This window comes from Fusarium proliferatum (assembly GCF_900067095.1).
Source record: "Fusarium proliferatum ET1 genome assembly, contig: FPRO_scaffold003, whole genome shotgun sequence".
In the NCBI taxonomy this organism is placed as follows: domain Eukaryota; kingdom Fungi; phylum Ascomycota; class Sordariomycetes; order Hypocreales; family Nectriaceae; genus Fusarium; species Fusarium proliferatum.
This window is the reverse complement of record NW_022194792.1, coordinates 3,485,961-3,512,689: the sequence shown is the minus strand read 5'-3', so window position 1 is coordinate 3,512,689 and position 26,729 is coordinate 3,485,961. Positions and strand designations below refer to the sequence as shown.

Genomic DNA, 26,729 nt, shown 5'->3' with positions numbered 1-26,729 from the left:
CTACGCCTACCAACTTGACTCAAGCTTATGATGTGCTCATTCACATATGGAATACACAGGCGTGTGAAAGGAACTGGCGCTTTTTGCCGCACCATGTCAGCTGTAGGGACAGGGGCCTGCCTCAATCAACTTCTACTATGTATGTCCGTCTTCATCTGGTGGCTTGTTGAATAGCTCAATTACATCTAGACGCTTGTCTGTCTGATGCTAATGAACGTGGACGTGATTTATCATGGAGTTTCCTTAACAACTAAGGAAGGAGATTGGCTTTCAAATCTTTTTTTCCCTGATCACAAGTACCGTATGCCTATTGACGGGCCACGATTACCTGCTCTAATGTTCATTGTGCCTTGCTTTACGGACTACTCCGTACTGCACATCAAGCAACTCAATTTCGCAGATCCTTTACTGATTAGTCGCAGCCCAGGATTTGCGACAGGGCTCGCTCAGGCACAATGGCCTATCTTGGTAGGCTCGTTTGATTTGCCGCCACCTATGAAGCTGGAGGTTCTTGTTTGCCTGTATGAGCTGATGGATCGGCAGCTAGCCTTTAAGCGACTTTCCCACCCACCCTCGTGGTCGGCCCAATCCGATGATACCCTTGTAGTTTTTGGATCTAAGCTATCCCGATCCATGTGCGGGTCTGGTCTAGACGGGACTCACCTCGAATCCAGTGCCATGCATCCTTTTTAAACGCCCTGCCTTACCTATCTAGTCAAGGGGTAACTTATGGAGAGGTGCCAGACAATTCCCGCTTTGCCCCAACACAAACCAATGATCACCTTGTTGTTGGTTGACTGACATGACTGAGTCCAAAGCCTGCACTTGTGATCACGTCCACATACTCACAATCTTCGAGTAAATTGACAGACTCGGTTTCGGGTAACTAAATTAGGATACGAAACTCGGCTTTGTTTTGCGGGAACCCACCGCTATAGTGTCTGTGTACCTATCTGGCTTCCGAGATTTTTCTGGTGATCGGCTACTTGCACCCAGGCACCGTTACACTACTGGCCATTGCGGTCTAGCTGTAGAGTATCTACCCTGTATGAAGTACCGAATCGACTTCAAAAACTTCCGCATCAAACAAGAAATGGCCATGGTCGATCACTAGGCTACCGGACGTGTCGATAAGTAAATGATTCGATAACCCACATCTCAACCTCAAGCCCTTGATTATTCGGGCGATCAAGATCAGCGAAGTGATTCCCCTGCTAGCGCCCCCCGTCCCATCTGACATGTGTCTGTCGTGCCAGAACCCACGAGCCCCAAGATTTAAGGCAAGCCATGGTGTAGGGATCGACACCAGAGGCTGCACTGGATGCCAGAGATTATCCTTCTCTGTTTGGTAGTTCGGAATTGACGAAAACCTCCCCGCCCTGACTGAAAAGGCCGGCTTCCGTACATACCAGAACCTGCAACACGACTAGATCACTCCGACTTCAACTGCGTGGCGAGAGATCTCATTTGCCCGTCTGAGCTCCTTTGTCTCTGTCGATCATCTTCCTCCATTGATATCACCCAAATACGAGATGCTGTTTCTAGATGTTGACTTCAGTCTGGCTTGCTGGCCTAGCAACAAGTAGTCAAGGAACAAGGACGCGTATCTGTTAGTCCACGGACCATAACTACTCTCGGTACGTATGCTCCCTTGCCTCCCAGCTACTATACCTGGTCGTTCCGAGTTTCAAATTTTTATTACATAGAAAGGATAGTGATCTTAGATCATGAGACCTCGTCTTCATGTACCAACAGCTTCAAGGCTCGGACTGAACTATGACGAAAACAACATGAGGGGGAAATTGCGCGCCGCATGGTTCCCAGAGACAAAAGGCCGCAATGTTGCCACGACTGGTTTTTCTTCCTGCTGCAACCCAAATCAGGTCCTGAACTGGCTTAACTCTCAGTGGGCTTGCACATTGCCAGCTGAGAACCCCTTCCCCTCCACAGTGACATCTGCATGTATTTACGCGAGATCGAATCCTTGAGCCAAAGTTCATCATTGACCAACCAGACAAGCCGGGATCTGCCATTGATCGAGAATTGATCGGTTGGTCAGCTTACACGTCAACTCCTTTTCCGCTTCTCCACCCCGTCACCCTCGCCACTTGTTGTGACGGTATGTGTGGCTATCATCCCGTCGACACATGCAGTCAGGCCGTAGGGTCTGACCTATCTTGAATGGATGTCGTCGGAGACTCGTCTCATCTAAGTTAAGTTAATCTCGGACACCAATGCGTTGTTTGTCGCCAACGGCCGCTAGCGTGAGTCCTCCATGTGGCTCCTCACCTCCATCTTACCCTTTCTTCCATGTCGATCATATCCATTTATGGCCATGATTATTAAGCTTGGTTCACTACACCCTTCAATCCTTATGGTGTCAAGCTTCGGCGAACTAATGTGGAGCTTTGTTCGAGGTAAACCGAAGGGCACTGTATGCTATCACTGTGTATCTGTCAACCAAATTACAGTTCCTTAGAGCTCAGAAGGTGTATAAAATTTCATGGTCAGGGACCCTCACAACGTTCTGTATCTGTAATGCTAAACTCTCACAAACCATATCATGCTAGTTCAACTGTACTGTGGCATATTCTCTGTTCTTTTTGGCGCTCCGGTCCCCAAACAGTGGACCATGCTATCTATGCTGAGTCGATGATTTCCGCGAGAATAGGATAAAGCAAAAACGAGGTATCTTGCAGGGTTCCAAACAGCCCACCACATAACATTTACCCTCTTAGCCATCAAGAATCGAATGCCCTCGCTCACCTACGCCTCAACACAAGCCCCCATCCTCCTCGAATGCTCCTCGCTGAAGTAAAAACAATTACACCAAATTTAGATCATGCCCAATAGCATGAAGGTTGTGAGGCGGGAGAAAGCTCTTTTCGCCCACCCATATAGAATGTCTTTTTCTTTGTCCGCATAATCCACCAAATCCATGAACATCAAGTTCCGCTCCACCAGTCATCCTCAATAGTCCCTGCCATATTCCGAACACAACCATAAATTCATTTCATCCATTGGTGCTCCCTTCGTCATGTTGGAAATATAGGTCCATAAAATAGGTCAGGCCGGGTGCCGTAGATAATTATGTTGGGATCCAGAGCCTGCAAGAATCGTGCCTCACCAGAAAAGTGATGAGGCTTTGCCTGACGTCGTCAAGCAAAGGTGTCTTGATTATCCTAATGAGGGAAAATTCGATCCTTCAACGATGAGGCAGAGGACGTCAGGCTACTGCGTTTGCTAGAATCTTTCCCAGAACTGCAAGAGTTGTTCTCCGCTTTTTGGCTCTCTTCAACAAGATTCGTCGTGCTCTGCCGTTGTGGTTTTTTGAGAACACCTCGCGACTTGTCGTTATATACGTTGCTAAGCGATGGTCGCTCACTGTTTGACTCGCTGTTGCGGCGATTTTTGATAAGCTTTCGAGGCAGTCGCTTCTGTGACTGGGAGGTTGAGCTGTCTGCGATTGACGCCGTGTCTACAGACCGATCATCACTTGAAACGCGGCCAAGGCCAGAGGTATGGATCGAGTGAGGTGAACTGCCACGAATGGCTAGTGGCGATGGCTCTTGTTCTCTGTTGAAGACAGGGCTGTCTTGTGCTTGTAGAGCCGTCTGGTCAACTGGTTGGTTGAACACGGCTTCTTCCTGCATCGGATCAAGAGACATGTTGGCCAATCCCTTTGTTGCCACACTCGTTTTAACTACAGGAGATGGAAGAGTAAACGATGAGTTAGATCTGTGAGTAGCGACTCCGGATTGCGTGTGGGGGCTAGGCGTGGATGATGAGTCGTGTTGCACTGGGGGAGAAGATTCTGGTTTTGGCGGTGGGTGCTGCGTCATGTCAGTGAAATTCCTGCAACACCGGATTCCCTTACCTCAACGCTGAGATATGCGTCGAGCTTCTTTTTAAGAATCTCTGATCTAACTGGCTTGGCGAGATAGTCATTCATACCAGCAGCCAAGCACTTCTCCCTATCGCCTTGGATAGCAGAAGCGGTCATGGCAATGACCAAAATAGTGCGCACTGCATCGAGAGAGTCCTTCCGGATTAGCTTTGTCGCCTCATAACCGTCAAGAACCGGCATCTGGACGTCCATCAAGACAACGTGATACGGTTTGCCCTCTTTGGCCTTTTGCCGGAGCCCTTCCACAGCCTTGAGGCCGTTGTCGTATGCAACAACGCCCTTGTAACCCAATCTCTGCACGTATTGTATAGCGATCTTTTGGTTGATGGGGTTGTCCTCAGCAACACAGATGCGGATCTCATCCTTGGGTACCTTAGACAAGTCCAGATAAGGGTTTGGCGATTCTGCCCTCTCCACAGGTGAGGTTGCTGCGTAGTATCGGTCGACAGATGGCGTGGTTTTGGTCTGCGCGTCTCCTGCAGCAACATCAGGCTTGGCCTTCTCAAACGTGACAGTAAACCAAGCAGTCGTGCCCACATTCTCTTCACTCTCGAGCCGAATCTTGCCCTTCATCATCGTCTCAATGAGAGACTTGCAGATGCTGAGACCGAGACCGCTTCCGCCGTATTTTCTCGCTGTGCTAGCATCCGCTTGGCTGAAGGGTTGGAACAGTTTGGCCAATTGCTGAGGAGGAATACCGATGCCAGTATCTCGAACCCAGAAAGTGAGGGTGGCGTGCTCCTTTGTCTCCTTGTCCAGTCGAGCACCAATAGTGATCGAACCATCTTCGGTGAACTTCAGACTGTTTCCAATGAGATTGCCCAAAACCTGGTGTAAACGGATAGGGTCGCCGTAGATTAGCATGGGCGGTAAGTTGATGTTTTGTACGATCTTGACATTCTTCTTGGACGTCTTCTCACGATTGCTGTAAGAGACAGCCCGGACGACTTCGCGGACCATATCTTCGGGGTTGAAGGCAATGATGTACAACTTCATCTTGTCTGCCTCCATCTTGGAGAAGTCCAATATGTCATTGATCACCGTCAATAGCAGATCAGCGGAAACTCGAATCGAGTCGGCCATCTCGAGCTGATCCTTGTTCAGATCACTGTCGCGAAGAAGCTCCGAGTTGCCGATTACACCATTGAGAGGAGTGCGAAGTTCGTGCGACACATTGGCCAAGAAGATGGATTTAGCCTTCGCCGCTTCCTCCGCAAGCTTGACATTTCGCTTGGCTTCCGCTTCCGCGTTCTTGGCCTTTGTCTCTGCTTCAAGGGCTTTGGCAAGTGCGCGCTTCTGAACGGCTACCATAGAACGGTTTTCTGCTGATATTTTCTCAACATTCTTCATCGCAAGGGCGTTCGAGTAGCTAATGCCAATTTGGTTGACAAGAAGCTGCAGGACCGTGACGTTGCGATCTGTGAATGCGCCCGGTTCACCCTCCAGATAGAGCACGCCAAGCAGAGGTTTGTTGCCATGACAGATCGGAATCGCAATAATACTCTTGCCAACGGGGTTTCTCTGAAGCCAGGACTCGTTGACATTGCCGAATCTCTCATCAGATATCAGGTCAGGGACAAAGACTGACTCAAGGAAGCGGGTAGAGTAGAGAACAACATTCTCTGCAATAAGTGAGGTTCCTGATATAGGGATGCCCGGTATATGGGCGGAAGCTCCTTTCTCAGGATCACCACTCGCTGCTACACACCAAGTATTTATGTCGTTCTCTTGGACAACAATGGCAGCCAGCGTAGCTGAGCCACCACAAGTCTGTAAGATGACATCGCACATAGTCTTCAAAAGCTCGTCGACTTGCAGCATAGAAGAGATGACCTGTGACGAGACAAGAATGGCGTGCAGATCGATCATATCGAGAGCAGGCAGTCCCGCCCCGGGCTCGGCCTGAATGTTCATTGAGCCTCGCCATGCACCTATGCGCTCGCCCTTGTTGAGGTCGGCCATGTTCATCGTGTTAGAAGGGATGCGTGCAAGATCTCCACCGTCCTCTGCCTCTCCAGTCCTGTATTGAACTGAGGTGGCATCAGCGACAAAGTCGGTTTGGACACCAGTATCGCAAGTACGGTAGTTTCTTGTAGGACCATGTAGCAACAGGCTGTGTTCCTCCTCGATGGCTTTTGAAACACCGAGAGCCCCCATCTGCCGGAATAAGCCAACTGCTTCAAGAAGTGCTGCTCGAGCTGACCGGCGCGCACTTCGTCGAATGAACATACCAGCCATAAGATAGTTACCAAGAGCTTCATCAAAAACGGAATTATGCTCAGCTGCATGATCCAATGCTTGCTCATAGTGCTGAATGGCATTCCCATGGTTCAGAGATAATTCCTCAACCTGTGCTTGCAGAAACTTCATCCAACTTAGGTAATTAATGTCGGAAACAGTGCACCACTCGTCCATCATCTTCACGTAGTGGCGCAATTCCTTTATGACCTCTTCGACCTGCGAGGAGAAGTCTTCAGTTGGGGAGCAGGGGAGTTGGAGCTTTTGTAGCAGGTATCCAGCACGGGCGAGGCCGTGGAACAACAGTATCAACCTACTGTTGTGTGCTGACCAGAGCATACTAAGTTGATCAACGGCGTGGCTTCCAATTTCCACGGCACGCTCATAATGTCCGTAAAGGAATAGGGGTATGATCTCGAAGCTCTCATAGAAGGTGACAGAGCGGTTGCTCTTACGGCTACAGCTGATCAGCCATTTCTTGTAGTTCTCCGCGTTATGTGTCTCGTCGTTCATGACTTCCAAGGCGTTGCGAGTGCGAGTCTTGCCCTGAAGAGCCCGGGAGAGCTGCCTGACAGCAATGAGTATTGAACCTCCTCTAGAATCAGCATACCAGTTGGGAATTTCCTCGCAGCCATATTGACAGAAGCCCTCGAGGTCTGAGCAGGCTTCTCCGCTGAAAAACTTGAAAACCGAGGACACGCCGTAGCTCATGATAGTTGATATCCTGTCACCAGCGACTGATGCATACTCTACGGCGTCCTCCATCTGAGCCGTAATCATGGGCATCGTCATGTGAACATGTCCGATACATATTGAGTAGAGCATCAAACCACGGGCGAGAAAGAAGGGGTCCTGTGATTGGTAGAGCAACTCTTGGGACGTATTGCCTAGCTCTACCGCAAATTGTGTCATATTGAATCGGGACAATGCAATCATCGCAAGATAGAGGAATGCCATTCCGGACTGTGGATACGCGCCTCTTTCGAGATGCATCTCGACCATCATGAGAGTGAGATGATAGTACCGTAACCCGTCGCTCCACCAAGCAGCGCTAATGGTTTCGGCCAGCACGGCTCCGACAGGTGCGACACTAGGATCCTCTGCTTGCTTATAGTTGAGGAGTTCGCCACGTCCCATCGTTTGAATCTGGATTGATAAGCGCTCGAACTTCTCATCGCACTTTTTGAAGCTTGGCTCATCATCGACAGTGACCCCAAGGCCGACCAGGCAGTCTTTGAGTGAAACTAGAGCAGAAGCGGAATCACCACTCTGGGCGTATATTCTCGACTGCAAGACGTATGCTGGTGCTTTATCGAATGGTGATTTCCCATTCTTGAAAATAGTGTTGAGAATCTCGTTCGCCGCGGTATATTGGCCCATGTAAAGATAACACTCTGCTGCTCTGAGGTGGAGCTGCATTGTTTCATCGTAAGATACATCTTCTTTGCCGTCTGTCCAGGGGTCGTCCTGGAGGAGAGTAAGAGCAGTATTGTAATATTTTGCGGCTGTAGGCTTTGCACCGCTCTCTGCGGCGGCTTGGGCGCAGCTCGTCAACAGTTTGCGATATTGGTAACGATGTGAAATTCGTCTCTTGATAATGTCAACCGCTGCACAAATATGTGAGGCTGTGTTGTCCAGCTGTTGGTTTTCGCCGCCATAGTATTTTTGAAGTGTCTGGGCAATAATGAAATGCATCTTCCGAGAGTTGCATTCCTGCAGGTCTGCTGAAGCATGAATGTATCGGTCATGGGCAAATCGAAATCGATCGTCGGTCTCACTGGGCACAATGATGTAGGCCTGTATGGCTGCTTGAAGACCAGCAATTGCTTCTCCTTGCGAATAGGTTTTGTGTGTAAACGTTGCACAACATGATCCCTTATCATCCTCATGGTAATCAAACTCACCCCCCATCAAATGACAGATGAGTTCAAAGGAGAATGAATTGCCGATGAGGGCAGCCCAAGCGAGAAGAGTTCGTGCTGCTGCAGGGAGCTCTGATAGCCGGTGTGTTATGAAGCCTGTATCAAGTATGTCGTAATCCTTCTCCCCTTGGAATTGCTCAAAAAGCCTGTCAAGGTCATAATGCCATTGGCTGTCTCTGTAATCGTACCAGATACACTTCTTCCGATGACAAGCACTCAGCATCTCTCGCATGTAGAATGGATTGCCAGCCGTCTTGGATTGCAACACCAATGCAAGAGGCAAGACTTCTTCCTTTGGCCGACAAAGTGTTGTCGAGACGTATTGAACTATGTCGTCTTCGGCCAAGGGTGATAATGTTATACGCGTGACCAAAGGACCGCCCGAACGAGGATACTCTGCTGGTAGCAATTAGTCGTCATTCATAGTACTAGAGCATCTATTAATACATACCTTCGCCTTCAGGGAGGTGGATCATGCTTTGAATCTTATCCCATGTGATTTCTTCCGTTCGGTAGGTCATGATGATGACCATTTTCATCCTCGAAGCGATGATTTGGGATATGAGCTCCATTGATTCATCGTCGGCAAAGTGAAGATCATCCAAGCAGAAGCAGATGAACTTGTGTGCAGTGAACACGCGAAGTACATCTAGGAATATATTCATCAACCGCATTGTCTTGGTGGATGTACCCGTTCGAAGAAAGTCTGAAGATGATTGTGAAGCAACGCTGGGGTTCCTGGCAACTGGCTTGGGTGAACTTCCAGGAGATGACCCCCTTCGTTTTAACCCGGACTTTCCATTCCCTCTGATGGAGGCGAATTGAAGAGACGATGAGATCGAACGGCCTATTGATGCTTCTGGGGGGCCGAGAAGAAACTCCGGGAGGCCCAAGAGACGGTGCAACATTGGCCAGACGGGGCGAACGAACTGCTTGAGACCCTGATGAAAAGGAGTCTCCGTGTTCCTCTCACCCCAGACTTGCTTGAACAGGGACGAAAGCAGCTTAAGCAGAGGTCCAAATGCTGTTCTCCTTGCCGTGTCAAATTTCGCAGTGGCACAGTAGCCCCGCCGCCTAGCATCCGCCAGAACGCTCTGAACAAGACAGCTCTTTCCAAGACCCCCTGCACCTTCGATTGTGACAACCTCACAATGGTCGCGCCGTCTAAACTTGGCCGAGCCCAGCTGTCTTGACAGGCTGGACGCCGTCGATTCTACGACGCTGTGGCGATTTTGGGAATCGGGCCCTGAGCTATCGACAAGACTGCGTGTCTCAATTGAGATTGACTGGTGTCTTTCCCATGGTCTAGCAATTCTCGGAAGGGTCCCTGACGGTGAAGATGAAATTGTATCGCCAGACACCGTCTGGGTATCCGAAAATAAGGGGTTGAAGTTGGTCTTTGGTAGCTTAGGGTCGGAAGAAGAAGTGTGGGTAAAAGAACCGCTGCGATAGTTTGTGCCATCCACAGAGCTCGCCCCCTCGCTAGAAATGTCGTCAAAAGCGGCCATATCGTTTGACAAGGTTGAGCCGTCAGAGAACCGGTTCGTGTTTCCCTTCAAGTTCATGGCATGGCTTTTTGCGACGCGATCAATGACCTTATCTAATTCTGCTTGCTCTCGCTGGCGGCCGATCATGATTGCTGGAAGCATGAAGAACGATGATACGTCTTTGGTTCCAATCCTCCACTCCTTAAGTGCCAACCAATCCCCGTCACCGAGAAACTCCTGGACCTTGACCAAATCATGGCGAAGCCCGCTCGCCGAGTGATAACGGTCCTGGACATTCCTAGCCGTGCATCTTTGTATGATCCTTCCAACCACGTCGGGAATATCAAGCCTCACTGTAGAGACATTCGGTATCCTTCGACCAAGAACACCCTGTACGATGTCGAGGGGACTATCACCTTCGAAGACTGGCCTCTGAGTCAGTAGGGTCCAGAACAAAACGCCCAAAGAATAAATGTCGGTCCGACTATCTGGCTCAGCAGGCATTCGTCCTGTCTGTTCAGGGCTTATATATAAGAGTTTGTTCTGTGCCCCGAGTTCTTTGGAAAGCGTTGACCATCCCGTGCTGGTCAGGCCGTGTTCGAACGAGCGAATCCCAGACCCAAAAGACATAACTTTGACCTGCCCAGTTTCGATATTGAAGTGAAACGCATCGCCCCGAATTTCGCCATGGATCATGCCAAGGTTGTGGTGAAGAAGCTCCAGACATTGAGTTGCACCTATAGCAAAATCTAGAAAATATTGTAGAGAAATTGGCGGGTGCAGTTCGGGTTCGTTCTTCCGTAATGAGCTGAATGTCTCTCCTTGTATGCGAGCTCTGTAGAAAGCTGGTCCCATGTCCAGTACTTCGAGTAGATAGTTGGGTCCAGGATGCTGGTATATAGAAACAACAACCTGTGCGCGATCACCAGGAAGGGGCTGTAGCCTAATCAAGTCGATAGGTTTAACAATGTGCTCCCCTGTCGGATCTGAAGTGGCAATTAGGGTTTTAGCTATGTGAAAAGCCCGCTCCTCTCGCAGGGCGTGATATGATAAACGAGCAACGACTGGTTCTTCGATATATGCGGCATCGCTTGGTATATTGGAGGACGATGAGGCCGGGGGCGTTATTGCTTGAGTATCGTACCCGTCGATATTCGATATTTGGGCATAAGGTTCTGACGGCGATGGGCGGCCGGAATGTAGCCTCAGGGCGGATCCTGGGCTCGAGGCATTGTGAGAGCTCGAAGGCGAAGGCACCGACGACACCCACCGCGTGCCGATTACATGCCTAGACGTGGTCAGAGAATGAGATGAACATGGTGAAAGCCAGCTATAGTGCGAGGCCTGATGATGAAGGTTCGCGGAGTACAGCGGAGAATTTACCAGAAGTCGTATGAAGAATGGAAAGGCAGCTGGCTTTCATCCCAGGTATAACCAGCTATCTGACGAAGTCGCTCGTATATTCGAGGCGGGGGATCAAGAAGGTCGTCCGTAACGAGAGAAGCACCGTCCATGATGGTGCGCGAACGACGGCGCGCCTCGTGGATATCACAATCGATGTCAGTAGCAGGTCAGAAAGACCAGGAGAAGCGATCGGCGGTGTTCAGTTCAATTTAAGTCTTAGGCTCAGGCAAATGAAGCGCCCATCATCGGAGATATATCGGCCGTGGTTTCAACGTTGATGGCGCAGAGCAATGACTGTTATTTCAGTGTCGAAAGATGACAAGTGGAAAAGAGAGTCAGGCGCAGTAAGATTCGGCGTGCAAAAATAAATCAACGACAGGAAGGATATGGGATATTGTATGCAGGATCTACGTTTGGTAGGCCGAGTGTTTGGTGGAACTCTTCCAGGACAGTGTGTAGGTAATTTCAAGACTGTTGAAGGTGATATGATGTCTATGACGGTAGAGGCTCGCTATTAAAAGGCATACGACGTATCGGAGCAGGCGAGGTCGTGGTAGGGAGTCTGGGGTAAGGAGGAAGAGTCCGTTGATCCTGCAACACTTGAGTGAAGAAATGGTGAAGTCAAATGTAGGACAACTTGTGTTAGTGTGTGGTGGTTACTGTCCCGTACCGTGACCGCCGAGCACAGAAACACAGACAGGGTGGGATGGAGTTGGTTTAGGTTCAAGTTGGTTTAGATTTGGGATGAGTGGACTTTCAAGGTTGAGGTGGATTCCCGCCCCTCCCCAGGCTTCCCCCCAGTGACAGAGACAACTATGTACGTGCTCCTTATTATGTACCGCACCTAGGTAACGTAGGGGTGTCGGGGGTATTTGTTTAGATTAGCAGAGTCGTTGGGTTTGCAACTTGGTTACTTTCCAGGCCAAGCAGAGACAGTCTTGATTCAATCGATACTTGAGCTGGACATACATATCTTGGGGGGTCAATGATATTCTCCATCGAGTACGGAGTAGTTCAGAACTAATTGGTGAGAATTACCTACCCATGTTTTTGTGTGCGCGCCAAAAGATACAGGGTCCAAGTCTTGTTCACGAGCTGGTCCCGTCTTGAATTAGTAGTGGATGACGGAACAGCAAGGATATCATCCGGTTTGACAGTTGGGCCTCGTACCCATCCATGGTGATTGGTATTGGTGGTAATAGCCCTGCCTCTGCTGAAGAAAGTGGACGCATCAAAGTGTCAAGCAGAACACGTTGTGATTCAATTCAGGGTAGGCATACATATCTCCTTCCACCCTGCATATTCAGCTTCCATTGCATCATCCAGCAGTTTTACCTGAGTGTACTGACTTGTCACCGTTTCGAAACATAATGCAGAAACAACTGTGCTCTCTTACTACAATCATCGTTAACCTCATCTCACTTCCCCTCTCCGTCCCAGTAACCACGATCCCATTGACTTTATTGTTTCAGCCGAAACTCTACAGCATCTCCAGCGCCACTATTCCCGCTTTGGGCAGCCATAACAACTTCGAGCTAATCTCTGGGTGCCTCTTTTTGCCCATCCCTTCTGTTTTAGCCAAAGTTTTCACCGAACTAGAAAATCTTCCCTAGTCTCGTGCTGTCAAGTTGAAATACCAATGTTCTGTTATAGCGCATCCACAACTTCACTCATGGTCTGCTGTATCAGAATCTCATTGTTTAAGTCAATAAGTCGTGTGGGCTTCACAAAACCGGCTCATGCGCGATGGACCCTTGTGGCGCCGTTTATGGGGCAGCACAACCAAGCCAGCGCTTGTTTATTAAACTGGTCCGTACCTAGGTAGGGTAGCTTTGGGCACGCATTCCCTCCAAGAGGTTTGAAGCTGACAGTAACATGATTTCTTCAGTGTAATTCCATTATCATGAGCAACAAAAATGAGATATCCCAACTACATTCTCGCATCTACCCATATATTGCATAACGCACATAGACTATGATGTAAGTGGCAGGGAATTAAATGTCACTGAAACATCAACGATCCAGGAACCAATCACTGAGACAACAATTCCGATGAAGAAGAGCTAAAACACCGAAATCCTTCCACGAAAAGAGATAAACGGCCCAGAAACGCTAGAATGGCATCAACGACGGAAACATCAACATCTTCTAAGTTCTATTGTATATTATGTATCTGTATAGGATGATCCGTTCATTTGTCTAACCCTAGAGCAAAAATCCCAGATCTATCTCTATCATGTCGCCCCGCCTTGTCAAGCGGAATCCTATATCCATCCGTCCAGCTAACTGGAAATCTTCACCAGCAGCGGCCTTTGTCCCGTCATCAATCCTAAATTCGGACTCATCGTTTCCTGAGGCGCTAACTCGCTCTCCACAAAGTTTTCTTGTACACATGTCTCTTGGATATCAAACGTGCCCAATCATAAATTGCTCACGCTATACCTTCAACTCCATTTCCAATTCTATTCCATTGGCTGTGAATTTACTGGGCCTTGGAGTGGCTTGGAATCTCCTTGGTGCCGTTGGTCTGAGGAGGAGCCACAATGAAGTTCTGAGTGAGGCGTCGCTCAGTGTTCTGGCGGGAGTTGACAAAGTCAGGATAGTTGAGTGTCAGCTCGACGGCACCGCTGTGGATGGCATCGACGGCCTCAACACCGAGCATGAAGGAGTGGTCCTGGTTACCGACCTCGTATCGCCAGCTGCCGAATCGACCACGGGAGAGAATGTCCATGGCCTCAAGCTTGGGGAGGACCTGCTTGAGGATGCCCTCACGCTCAAGGGTGGGGGTGGGGTAACCATGGTCGAAAGCACGGTGGTAAGTAGAGACAATCTCGTCCTCGGGCTTGATCATCTCGGTGTTGATGAGACCCTGGATGCTATCCTTGAGGAGGTTCTCAACATCCACAGGTTTCATGGTAGACTGGGAAACCTCCAGCATGATAGACCAGTAAGGTCCCTCCTTAGCCTCAGAAGTCGCAGGTTTCTCACCATTGGCAAGGTAAAGCGTGGGGAGCTTGGCATCCTTCTGAGGTTGGTTGTAGGGGGAGTAGTTGGAGAAGATAGTGGCACGGTAGAAGGGACAGTTGTCCTCGGGGAAATACAGCCAGCACTTGTCACCGATGCGCTCAGGGCGCTCGCCTCGGATACCGACACCAATAACATGGGTAGTGGAGTAGTAAAGCTGCTTGGTGAGGCTGACAAGCTCCTGGTTGCCGAGCTTCTCGGCGAGGTGATCAACGGCCATGGTGTTGATGAGCTTGTTATAACCGATGGTGCTGCCATCGGCGAAGTAGGCAATCTTCTTCTCGGCGTCGATCTTGGTGACCTCACCCTGCTTGCCGAATCGCTTCTTGTCCTTGGGAATGGTCTCAGCAACGGCAATCCAGATACCACCGGTACCATCACGGGCGGGGAATCGGAAAGTAGCGTTGGGGCCCCAGTTACCAGCGACCTTGTTGAGGATAACGTTCTTGGTAACGAGCTTAGCATCGGGGGCAGCGACACGCTCACCGAGCCACTGGCATTGCATCTGTTGGACTATCAGCACACTGACTTCACTGTTTTATACAGAATCTGTGGTCGTACCTTGGTAGTAGGGACGGCCCAGACCTTGTAGTTGTAAGGTCGCATGAAAATGTTGGCAATGCCCTCACCCATCATACGGACAATCCACTCATCAAAATCCTTGGGCTTGGTGTTGGCAACACGGCACTCAAGAGCAGAATCGATAATGCCCTCGATACAGCTGACCTGGTCCTCCTTGGGAAGCATGGAAATATTGTTCTGGAAGGGGTAAGGAACCCAAAGGCCCTTGTAGCGAACGTAGGAGATTCGCTGGTGAGTGTACCAGTCATCGTCCTTGGGGAGGGCTTCGTCGATGCAGTCGTCGAAGTACTTGTAGTGGGAGAAAATAACGTGGCCACCGACGTCGTACAGCTAGAACGATCGCATGGTTAGGAATATATTTGTCGAAGTTGGAAGACGACGACTTACGAAACCCTCGGGGGTGGTGTCAGTGCCAGCAAGACCACCAGCCTTGTCAGAGGAATCGACAATCAGCCATGAAGGGCCGTTCTGTTAACATCGTCAGCCTGTATTTCTCGGCTTCAAGGTGAAGGTGAAGGTGGCGGTGAGGGCATACAATGTGGTTGAGACGCTTGGCAGCACCGAGACCAGTAGGTCCCATGCCAATAACGAGGACATCAACGTTGCTGTAAAGATGATAAATGTCAGCAAGAGGTCTTTTTGCATGAATAAACAGTGCTTTCTAGTATATGGTATACAGAGACGTCAAGCAATAGCAAACAGGCGCAAGAGCAACTCACACGTCGGCCATGGTGGGGGTATTAGATGGAGCTGAAGAAGATGGATAGAAGACCGCAAAAGGCACAGAAATAAGCAGACGCAGACAACAATGAAGCGACGGAGGGGAGAAGAAGTTGTACAGAACAACAAGAAGACAGCGAGAAGATCAAAGTCTCGTGGTTGTTGTAGATATTGACCGCGATTGCAGAAAGTGAGGTGGCTTCAGGAGTCTGGCAGAAAAGGAGACGGTAACGGATCGATGGCGGGGCTAAAATTATTTTGGGTCGGGTCTCCTCGACCCTCCTAGCCTCCCTTAGTTGGGACCCCACCCGCGGGCCCCTGATACTGTAGATGGTGGGTGGGCGTGGGTGGCCTGGTTCTAACATCGGATTGGATGATCTATGTGATATATTCTCTGGTTGTTGGTAGCACAATCAGGGTCAGAGTCATGATAAAGACGGGGACTCTCAGGAAAGGAGATTATTTTCGGTCCAGCTTGGGTCATGGATGTGTTGATACCGGATCTGCATAAAATGTCATCCTTTGTGGTGTGACTACCTCAGTGGATTAGAGATTATCTGCTGTGAAAGGCAATCTCACTGCCAGGTGTTGACAGATCAACCTCGTCGCCCCAAGCGAGGGACTGAAAGATAGCCTCCACTGTCTATAAGGGTCTTTCGACGACCAGCCTGCCCTGTGTAGGTAGTCTCTAATCGTTTTCGACAACAGAATACGAATATGACAATCAGCTACAGTAGTCTCAATATTCATATTGCATGAAATCTTAAGCGACACGCTATTCGGCCTATGCCTAACGGACACTGTGCCATGAATGGGACAATTAGCCTCTTTTCTTAGTAGCTGTCGGGGTGGCTCCCACCATCTCGACTCCGCCAAGATTCCGTCAACTCCAGTATTAGAGCAGCGTTCTGAGTACCATGAGGCTGATCTTGCATTAATCCGATACCTAGGTTTGATATATTTGAAACCCGCGTTCCCAAAATAATCAACGCGTTGCCAACTTTTATTGCTGCGGTTTGTTAGAATTTCGGACAATGATGGCCAACGGCATGCTTGCTGGTCAAAGATCCCACGCGATGGATTCGATAGTCTGTTGGTACTGCAAAAGAGGTCCACAGAGTCTTTTGCTGTAATTTCCTAAGATGAGGTGTAATTCAACGCTCCATGACAGATAAGATAATTACTCTCAAAAGCGTCTTTGACTGGACAATTGAATACACTCCCAGTCATTTTATGCCGCTGGCCAATCCAAAGCACGCCCAAGACCAGATCTCAATTTCTCTTCTGACCATCGCCAAATTAAAAACGAAGCCACAACTTGATGCTTATATCCGGGTTGGATCAATTGTATGTATGAGCACCATTCTTATTTACTCGGCTGAAGCTTGTTAGACTTGACAAACAAGCTCGTGTTCCAGAATATCCGTATTTCGTGCAACCCGAGTTCTTCGCAATTTCTTACAAACAACCGTCAAGAAAATGTCATTGACTTTTGCTGACGGTCAGCCTGAGAAGCACACATGAAAATACCAATGTAATGTTCAGGGGTGGCTTGCTTGACGGGTGAGTGGGGGGATTCTAATAAAGTAGCGATGTACCTGTACAGTGTAGCGAATTCAGCTTTATCATGATAAGATACGGGATGTCCAATGATTGTCCAAGCAATTTCTACGTTCGAATCTCTTGAGATGGAGTCTGTAGCAAAAGAATGCTGCTAGCACGAAGCGGTCAACCGTTCTAGTACGGAGTAGAATTATACCTGTAGTTGGTTCACGCTAGTTGTTACATGCATGTAACAAGCTTTCGCCTCTCCCTTCTTTCTTTGGCCCATACCTCCGTTGGTCGAGCGATGATCGCGCCTATGGTTTCCATGATATCGGCTCATGTAAACCGACCTTGAAACCATCATGGCCAACATGCTGGAGCAACGAGATGAAGGGCTGGAAGGCCACGCACAAGGCTTCGTAACCTTCGGTGAAGAAACGTCACTGGACCCAGATATAGCAAAGGATCAACTGGCGGTTTGTGAAGTGTCTCCACTAGGCACGGCTGTTCGATAATCTCTGACAGCATTGTATGGACTCTGAAACAGGAAGCAGATCAACCAGCCATCAGGATCGGTTTGGCACTACTACATGTTGTTTTATCAAGAGCCAACCGTGCGTGGCTTGCAACGCAAGGCTCGCCTCGCGGGTGAGCTCCCGCCCTCTTCAGCCTGGTCTTGGCTCGTTGTGGCATGGATGGTTACTCACAACGGTAACATATCTCTCCTCTCCGCACGACGTACGGGATTTGTTTCCAGGGGACATCAAGTAAGATACCTCATTGCCATTGTTTGCTTTCTTGAGGATGAACGTAATGTTCTTAGTAGATGAGCTCTAGAGTTGGTATCCACCATGAGCCAGCTCGACATGGTTACAGGGACCCCTTATGGGTTTCCAAGGATTGGTATATTTCCTCGGCTCGGTTTGATATCTCACTGTGTCTGTCTCCGTATATTCTCTACATAATACATACCATGGCTTTGGCACGATCAAAATGGGTCCTTGACCCCCCTAAGAATGCTTAACTGAAAGCCAAGTTTGGTAAACTGGGCCGTTTCTTCAGCCAGGGTGATAGACCTCTGGGCCGTCTCGGCTGGATCTGCAGATGTGTGTTGAGATTCTGGTTACGTTTACTTGCCAAGCTGGATCTCCCGATTAACTTGTTGGAGACATGACATAGCAACATGTAATGGTTACTTCCGGCGGCATGCTTTCCTAGGCGAGGATTAGGCTTTTAACGCGTCTCACAGTCTGCTTAACCAGCAACTGAAGTTCTTAAGGAAGAAAAGGGAGAAAAATGAGGACAATAATTCGAGGTGGGTTGCCGAAGCTGTCTGGCTGTATGTAGTTACGTACGGAGTATAACCTACCTAGTACCGACTCTGTATAGTACCTTGGAGGTTATAAGGTCAACCATTCCGTGCCGCGGAAGGAAGAAAGAATGCTGCGTGTTAAATACCTGCCGCTCATGGCCAAGGTGCAAACCGAGACGAGATTAGAGTGACGTATGTTTCTGGTCGAGGAGTATTGTACGAATATAGACCGTGTAAGTGAGGGCCAGACCGTCAATGTCATGGGAATGCAAGAATGAAGCCTCGCAGTCTGAGGAATCGATAGACCGTATTAATTGCCTCAAGAGAATAGCTTGTGAACTTTAAGGAACCCATATATTATGTGAACCACACTTTTCTTATTTCTGGGTTTGTTTCCTTTCCTAGACAGGATCTAGATCTTCCCCGATAGTATTTAGACGAAAACGTCCAAATTCGAGATGGTTCCGGCAGTTGGAGGTTCGCTCAACCGGGGCGGGGTGTGAAGTCTCCATCATTGACAGTGAGACTCTGAGGGTAGATGCTGAGCCGACAGTAGTCTCGAAGACAGATATTCTCTTCTAGAAACTGACAGCTATTAAAGGAAGAGTGCTGATGGAACGGCAGAACTACTCAATCTAGCATGCGTTTGTTCTTTTTGTCCCTGGTTGAGGCCTACGACTCTACACACAATAGGTAGTTAGTTAGTATGTATGTAGAATTGAGCCATTCAGCCACAAACATTCCTCCCTTGAACTTTCACCACCATCATAAAGTCCAGATTCGCATCGAAATGCAGTAAGCGCACAGTGCGAAAGACCCCTCAGCTTATCTGGCAACGAAAATTGGAGCAACGTGGGCGGGATGATTCGCCAGGCTTGGCTCGACCGTAACTAGCGGATGCCCCTGAATAGAACAACATCAGCCAGTTCCTGTTGCAGCTCCCATGCCTGTACATAGTACCTTGCATCCCTCCAGCTGTTGCCCCTGTACACGCGTCAAATCAGCTTTTGCAGGCTTCGGGTGCCACACGGCTGGGGGTACCAGTACCTGAGCATGAGAGTTGTCTCGTTCCCGTCATCCACTTTGTTCGTGTTCAACTGGCTGAGGGCTTATTAGTGCTAGTCAGTCACTGCAGGGTCGGCCACCTGTGCTGAACTTTGTGGCTCCTCCACTAATATGCATCAAAATGCCAATTTCAGAGGGGAAAACCCTTCCATAATAATTTTCTGATTGCCGCGCCTCACCCTTGATCGATTCCTAGCTTGCCTTGCCTCCAACCAAAATAACAATAATAGCCCACACCACACCCCTGGATGAGATTTGGAGATCTAGTCAACATTGCCTATTCCCCTTTTACCAACTAAAGTACCCTTCTTCATCCCTCTCGTTCCCTTTTTCATTTCCTCCCTCTCTCTTCTTCTCGACGACTTCTTGTCTTGCTGCCTTATTTCTTCAGTCTTTCTCTTTGCCTTATCCCTTGCGAAACCAGGCCACCTTGAACCAAAGTCCAAGGAGATCAACCTCTTTTCGCCTTTTTTCTCTTCTTTGAGATCTTGTCTCTCCTGGGCCCCGCCAAATTGCATATCAAGCACCCCTCGCCTTTTCCGATTCTATTCCATTACAGGACTCGGCTGTCCGTCCGCTCGTTTGCGCGTCCCCCCTAAAATCTGTCTTCAAGGGGTCTCTTATCTACAACCACGAAATTTCTCGCCGACAGCCTCAACCATCTACAATCGCATCCTTTACATCACCAACAACCAGATTAATCATAATGTCGGCTGACGAAAAGATCCGCGTCTCGGGCGAGACGCCTCGTGCGACCACTCCTGTTCTTCCAACGGTTAACCCCGGTCTCGAGAAGTCCCAGTCTGCTCGCGCTTCAGTTCATCCTACTTTCTATGTTATGTCAGTAGTTTTCTCGATTATCCCACGAAGTGACTTGACGATGCGCCAGAACCGTTACTAACCACATTGTGCAGTGCATGGATTGGTTTTTCATCGTCCGTCATCTTGTTCAACAAATGGCTTCTCGATACTCTCAACTTCCGTACGTTTTTCAACATTATTGTATATCTGCTCCTTTGCTGACATCTCGACTCCCAGGCTACCCCGTCATTCTAACGACCTACCACTTGACCTTCGCGACAGTCATCACTCAGATTATGGCGCGATGGACTCCTTACCTTGACGGCCGCAAGACCGTCAAGATGACAGCTCGCGTTTACGTCCGTGCCGTTGTTCCCATCGGTATCTTCTTCAGCTTGAGTTTGATCTGCGGAAATTTGACATATCTGTACCTCTCTGTTGCTTTCATCCAGATGCTCAAGGCTACCACACCCGTCGCCGTTCTCATCTCTGGCTGGATTCTTGGTGTTTCTGCTCCCAATCTCAAGCAGTTCCTCAATGTCTCCGCTATTGTTGTCGGTGTCATCATTGCTTCCATGGGCGAGATTCACTTCGTCACTGTTGGTGTGCTCTTCCAGATGGGCGGTATCATTTTTGAGGCTCTGCGACTTACCATGGTCCAGCGCCTGTTGAGCTCTGCTGACTACAAGATGGACCCTCTCGTCTCTCTGTACTATTTTGCTCCCATTTGCGCTGTCATGAACGGTGTGGTTGCTCTTATTTGGGAGATCCCCAGGTGCTCGATGGCCGAAGTTTACCACGTTGGTCTGTTCACCTTCTTCCTTAACGGTCTCTGCGCTTTCTTGCTCAATGTCTCCGTCGTATTCCTGGTATGTTTTCCTTGGAAGTTGCTACGCAACTTGATACTAACGAGGTTATCAGATTGGCAAGACTTCTGCTGTCGTCCTCACACTCTGCGGTGTTCTTAAGGATATTCTCCTGGTCATTGCCTCCATGATGATCTGGGGCACCCAGGTTACTGGTCTCCAATTCTTTGGTTACTCCATTGCTCTTGGTGGCATGGTCTACTACAAGCTCGGCTACGAGCAGATCAAGGGCCACATTGCTGATGCCAACCGACAGTGGGCTGAGTTTGGTGCTCGCAAGCCCATTCTCCGCAAGGTCACTATCATCATTGCTACCGCTTTCCTCATCTTCACCTTCTTCGGTGGTCTTGCTCCCGGTTACTCCTCAGAGGTTGATCCCACCAGACTGGCCAATGAGGTGTCTAACCGTTTCGGCATCAACGATGCTCAGCACGTCTAGAGCTCTGTATTATACGGTCTCAATGTGAAGCAAGACCCGAACGTTTAGTTGACGGGGCGAATGGCGATCTAAGGAACCTCTTTTCTATATCCGTTATTTCCTTATGTATTACGCCCAACCAAGTTTATTGAACTTGGTCCGAATGTGTCCACAGTCGGATTGACTTGGCACACTTTTCTGTGGATTGGAGACTTTTTGATATATTCTGTTTGATTGGGGAAGGAGGGGTCTTACTTATGAAGTGTAAAGCCATAGAGCTCGGCGCAGAGCGCGAGGTAGCGGTCCTATGCATGAACCGCATCACGAAAGGTCTAATTGATGTGTAACTCTAGACGGCGTTTGGCCATAGACATGTAGAAACGAAACGGTTAAGAAAAACCTACCATAACAAAAGTTCATTGATCTATCGTCTCTCTTTCATTTCACCGGGCTCTGCGTTTCTGTGTCTAATGTACGTTTTGACGGTAAATTTTAATTCATGTTATGGATTTCGTAAACCTCGTAGACGTTTAACCGTCAAGAAAAGTCCTCAAGGTCTATTCAACACCCCATTGATGGCATCAATTCATTGAACGCCGCCAGTGGTATCCTTCGGTCGGGACAACACATCCGTCCGATCCGCGTTGTATATTGACGCTACAATCACGCGGCAAGTAGAGATCTGGTTGTGTTTTAAGAAACTTCATATTGAGCCCATAAAAACCGGCGTTCCTTAGTGCCATCGATGCTCTGTACATCCCGCCAACTCCCTAACCGTGATGGAGAAACGATTCCTTTTTTAAAACTCTGTGGTGGGTGGTTAGCAACGCTCTAATTTATGTAAATCCCAAGAGTACTCGGCGGGTTTTCATGGAGCTCCGCTCGAGTGGTATAGCGCAGCGATGGGATAACATACTGAGAGGGGTGAAGAACCATCGGTTCTTGCCGCTGGTGTATCGCTCCTCGAGCACCTTCTTCACAGTCTTCTTGGCATCCTCGCGCTGGGAAACCTCCTTGAAGGTGTCGTTGGAGACGGCGCCCTTGAGGCCCTCAAGCTCCAGGGTGTAGCGAGTGGGCATCAAGTGGTTGTAGTTGATGACCTTGATGAAAGGCTTGATCTTGTTTCGCTTCTCCTGGCGGGTCTTGGACATGCGGCGGGTGATCTTGGAGGGGTATCGCTCAATGCCGGCAACCAGGGCGTGACCGAAAGGGTGAGGCTTGTTGCCGTTGTCAACCGGCTGGATGATGACAACCTAATTAAAGCAATTGAGTCAGCGAGATGTTTCCTTGAAGAAAACAATAGTCAAGATCGGCTCCCATCATAGTATTCCAGCGAGTTCTGCGCTCCGCGTCTTGTCATATAAAACACCAACGACCTCTTCGTTTCAATCCCTTCCCTCGACCCTATCTTGCTCGGATGCCGCAGAACTCGGGAAATGCCATGGAATAGCAGTATAAAATCTGTCGAGGTCGTACCTTCTTTCCGGCGTATCTGCCGCGGGTGATGATGGCGACTCGGCCGACCTTGAGGAACTTCATCTTGTCCGGCGGTGTGTTGTCTGCTGGTTAGTGAAGTTGCGAGGAGTTGTCAAGACAAGTTCAAATTACGCACCAAAATATTTTGTGTGGGCTGGTGGCAAGCGAGACCCAGCTAGTCACATGACAAGGTTCCTTCCATTTTTCGGAGGTGTCCTGTGTGAGGGGTCCGTGCATGAGGACCTGCCCTGAACTTTTCGAGGCACTCATTCTGTATTACCTAAGCTCCAGTCGTTGGTGGCTCCAATTGTATGGGTGGGTGGGAGTTAGGCAAAGCTCCTCCATTGAGCCACCTCACCTCCATCATTGTTCATGTACTTGATAAGATAGGTATATCACGATGCCTGCACCGACATATATCATCTCCCGCGCTGCGGATCCAATTTTCGGTGTTTTGATTGGCCTTTCAGCCGCTGCAACCAGAATCAACCGTGAAGAAAAGGACAAAGGTCAAACAACTCAACAGACTCTTGAAGCTGCACGACGGTAATCCCACAAATGATTAGCTGGCAATAGGATAAACACTGATTAACAACATAGACGAGTTGGACTTTCTTCCAAGTCTTCGTAATCATATCTGGGCTTGCTTTGGCACTTGAGTCACTACTGGTTTTGCGAACTTCCAAGATGATAATGTCATGTCAAGCCTTTTTTGGATATTCTGTCTCATTATATACATGCAATTAGTCACCGAAAGATGGACCATATTCCTTCTTCATCGCTTCCCGAACAATTTGTCCGCAGAGTTTGGCCGTTGGGTTGACACTCACGGCCAAACCCTTTGCAATTGGATTTCCATACCTCCCACCAAATGCCAGGTCTCGAGATGCGGCACCCTCAAAATCGAGCCTTTCCCATTTGGATTCTTCAAGGGTCCCATCTATATCCAAGGAACGACTTAGCATTAGTCTGGCTGTTTTCAGATATAATGCAGCTCTTTGGGTGTGAGCCATAGACAGAGTGCGCGCGACCTGAGGAGAAATAGGTATGGTTGGTGACGAAGGGCTGAGGAGTGCGATTGACGTTTCGATATCGCTCAATGCTGTCACAACAGCTTTTTTTCTTTCCGCCTGGGTGGGTGACTCTATTAAGGGCGCGGAGTTGTCCTTGGTATCGGAGAGCATCATCGCATCTCCGTATAGTCGCCTGAGGATCTGTACACGGTTGTTTCTGGCGCTGGCGTAGTTGGGATGCTCAGCGATGATACTCTCAACCGCCAAAAGGCTTTGCTGATAACCCTTGACAGCAGCGTCTCTCACTTCTTCAGATCCAAGACTCTTCAACTGGATTTCAAGTCTCTGGATGGAACGAATTATGTCTCGCTCCCCCTCGACTACTCGCTCATATATCGTGGCATCTGTAATGTTTGGGTCCCGTGGTAATGAGGAGTCGAGAACGATACCAGCATATGGGTTTGACTCCGGATCCTTGATTTTCTCGAGGATATTGATATCGTGTTTGCTTAAGCATGCAGATGCCATTTCGACTGTTGTCGAGCAGTGGCTGGACAGATAAAAATGACTCAGTGATTCAGTTTGAGACCTGCGATTCTGCTATTTGGCGAGAACGATAGATTCAGGAAACTACCTCTGGAGGTGTAGATCTTGGAACGTTCGGGATTTGATGTGACGTGTTGAGCGACAGACATGGCACTGAAAAGGGCTGGCTCAGTGTTCTAAATACCATTCCTGCTATGGGTATGCTGGATAAGCCGACCTGCTTGAGAGGCGTCTCGGCTTTAGCGGGAGATGATCGATACTCTGGCGACTAGTTCCTCCATTGTCGCGCATCTCTTATCCGCAAGGATGTTTCGGCCGGCTTTGCTGCTGACAGTTCCGCAGTCCATCACAGGGCATGTCGCCATAGAGTGCTTGTTAAGCCGTATTGGAACTTCTGGAAGGAGTCGGCCAATGTCGGCTTGGGGCGGCTGGCGCCGCAACGGGACACTCGGCCGGGGAAGTTCCGCAGTGATAACCTCACAACCACCATCAACAACCTTCGGCACTACCGCCCTTGAGATCGATCAATTGGGCTCTCTTGGCTCTTTTGATGATATCAATCAGACAGCCGTCTGACGCGGAAGCCCCGCGCGTGACCCTTAACCCTGCCATGACGGGCATGGCTTTGCTTTCTTACGCCGCAAACCCCATTGGTTCCCAGTTTCATTGAAACTCTGAAAGCCAACGAGGATGTTACCGATGGATATGACTGGTATGAGCTATCTCCTGCTTATCCTGGCAGACCTGTCTTGGGCCGTATAATGCCTTCTCCAGGCGGAGCCGTTCCGTGTGAGAAATGACAAAGAAACAAGCAATACTTGTTGCTTCATGGTTAAGCCGGGCTTGAATCAAATTGGGATTTCTTACATATATTTGTCTATAGCCCCCCATCTCATCCATAGCCATCAGCTTAAGTCAGTCAACAATTTCCTGCATACCTTGCTTCTCGAAGCCACCACACGGAAACAATTCGACCCTAAAACACAAGCCTCAAACAAACGTTTACTCTATTCTGATATCAGAGACTCATCCATCAAACCGTCTGTGTGTCAATGTCCCCTTCTGCCATCACCAATTCCCCTCCTCAGCAGGCAACTCAGCCTACTACTGTTCCTATCACTCCTGCCCTCGACCAAGCAGACAACACTTTTGCGGTTCAGCCGCCCCCTAACTTCACCGGCTATGACCACATAACCTGGTGGGTTGGCAATGCCAAACAGGCTGCCTCATATTACACCAATCTTTTTGGCTTCAAGCCCATCGCATATAAGGGACTCGAGACTGGAAGCCGATACTTTGCCTCGTATGTCATTGAGAACAACGATGTCCGCTTCGTTTTCACCTCGCCTCTGCGATCAGAAGCTCATTTCCCAGACGACGAACCTATCTCCAAGTCGGACCGAAAGCTTCTCAAGGAGATGTACGCTCATCTCGAACGCCATGGCGACGCCGTGAAGGATGTTGCCTTTGAGGTCGAAAATGTCGACGGAGTATATCACAAGGCGGTTCAGGAGGGTGCTATTGCTGTCCAAGACCCCAAGGTCAGCAAGGACAAGGAGCATGGCTCCGTCTCCACAGCCGTCATATGCACATATGGTGACACCACCCATACCCTCATCTCGCGTCAAAACTACACGGGGCCCTTCCTCCCTGGCTACCGAATCTGGAAGAAGCACAGGGCCACTGTGTCTCTGCCAGATGTTCCCCTAGCCCGCATCGACCACTGCGTCGGTAACCAGTCCTGGAACGAGATGGACTCGGCCTGCGCTTTCTACGAGCAGTGTCTGTCCTTCCACCGTTTTTGGTCTGTGGACGATTCACAGATCTGTACCGAGTTCTCAGCTCTGAGCTCCGTTGTCATGGCTTCACCAAACAACATTGTTAAGATGCCCATCAATGAGCCAGCTCTCGGCAAGAAGAAGTCCCAGATTGAGGAGTACGTCATCTTCAACTCTGGACCTGGCGTCCAGCATATTGCACTTCTAACTCCCGATATCATCACTGCCGTCTCAGCCCTACGCGCTCGTGGTGTTGAGTTCATCGACGTTCCACCTTCATATTACACTGACATGCGCCACCGTCTCAAGACAGAGCGTCGCAACTGGGAGCTCAAGGAGGAATTTGAGACTCTTGAGCGCCTCAACATCCTAATCGACTACGATGAGGGTGGTTACCTGCTTCAACTGTTCACCAAGCCCCTCATGGACCGACCCACAGTCTTCATTGAGATCATTCAGCGCAACGACTTCGACGGCTTCGGCGCTGGTAACTTTAAGAGCTTGTTCGAGGCTATTGAGCGTGAGCAAGCTGAGCGTGGCAACCTGTAAAAGGGATGTCTCTGAGATGGGGCATATCAATGAGGGGAAATAAAAATTGCGTCACATATGCATATACATAGCCCAT

General features: G+C 49.2%; 7 protein-coding genes across 7 annotated transcripts; 3 read left to right on the top strand and 4 right to left on the bottom strand.

Moving 5' to 3' along the window:
* Positions 1-3,182: 3,182 nt before the first annotated feature.
* Positions 3,183-11,068, bottom strand: FPRO_05887 (uncharacterized protein; the record flags this gene model as incomplete). The annotated part of the gene is made up of 4 exons (XM_031229259.1): positions 3,183-3,833; positions 3,878-8,466; positions 8,519-10,842; positions 10,938-11,068. The coding sequence occupies 4 exons, from the start codon at positions 11,066-11,068 to the stop codon at positions 3,183-3,185; spliced, it is 7,695 nt and encodes a 2,564-aa protein (XP_031079514.1).
* A 2,372-nt stretch (positions 11,069-13,440) lies between these two features.
* FPRO_05888 (uncharacterized protein) lies at positions 13,441-15,294 on the bottom strand (the record flags this gene model as incomplete). The annotated part of the gene is made up of 5 exons (XM_031229258.1): positions 13,441-14,487; positions 14,544-14,894; positions 14,952-15,032; positions 15,100-15,169; positions 15,284-15,294. The coding sequence occupies 5 exons, from the start codon at positions 15,292-15,294 to the stop codon at positions 13,441-13,443; spliced, it is 1,560 nt and encodes a 519-aa protein (XP_031079513.1).
* Positions 15,295-19,912: 4,618 nt separating this feature from the next.
* On the top strand, positions 19,913-21,312 carry FPRO_05889 (uncharacterized protein; the record flags this gene model as incomplete). The annotated part of the gene is made up of 4 exons (XM_031229257.1): positions 19,913-20,046; positions 20,121-20,188; positions 20,245-20,876; positions 20,929-21,312. 4 exons carry the CDS (start codon positions 19,913-19,915, stop codon positions 21,310-21,312), a joined length of 1,218 nt encoding a protein of 405 aa, XP_031079512.1.
* Positions 21,313-22,090: 778 nt separating this feature from the next.
* On the bottom strand, positions 22,091-22,830 carry FPRO_05890 (putative 60S large subunit ribosomal protein; the record flags this gene model as incomplete). Its single annotated transcript, XM_031229256.1, has 3 exons — positions 22,091-22,098; positions 22,208-22,544; positions 22,768-22,830. 3 exons carry the CDS (start codon positions 22,828-22,830, stop codon positions 22,091-22,093), a joined length of 408 nt encoding a protein of 135 aa, XP_031079511.1.
* Positions 22,831-23,167: 337 nt separating this feature from the next.
* FPRO_05891 (uncharacterized protein) lies at positions 23,168-23,398 on the top strand (the record flags this gene model as incomplete). The annotated part of the gene is made up of 2 exons (XM_031229255.1): positions 23,168-23,313; positions 23,368-23,398. The coding sequence occupies 2 exons, from the start codon at positions 23,168-23,170 to the stop codon at positions 23,396-23,398; spliced, it is 177 nt and encodes a 58-aa protein (XP_031079510.1).
* A 112-nt stretch (positions 23,399-23,510) lies between these two features.
* Positions 23,511-24,308, bottom strand: FPRO_05892 (uncharacterized protein; the record flags this gene model as incomplete). The annotated part of the gene is made up of 1 exon (XM_031229254.1): positions 23,511-24,308. The coding sequence occupies one exon, from the start codon at positions 24,306-24,308 to the stop codon at positions 23,511-23,513; it is 798 nt and encodes a 265-aa protein (XP_031079509.1).
* A 1,070-nt stretch (positions 24,309-25,378) lies between these two features.
* Positions 25,379-26,653, top strand: FPRO_05893 (putative 4-hydroxyphenylpyruvate dioxygenase; the record flags this gene model as incomplete). Its single annotated transcript, XM_031229253.1, has 1 exon — positions 25,379-26,653. The coding sequence occupies one exon, from the start codon at positions 25,379-25,381 to the stop codon at positions 26,651-26,653; it is 1,275 nt and encodes a 424-aa protein (XP_031079508.1).
* Positions 26,654-26,729: the final 76 nt, after the last annotated feature.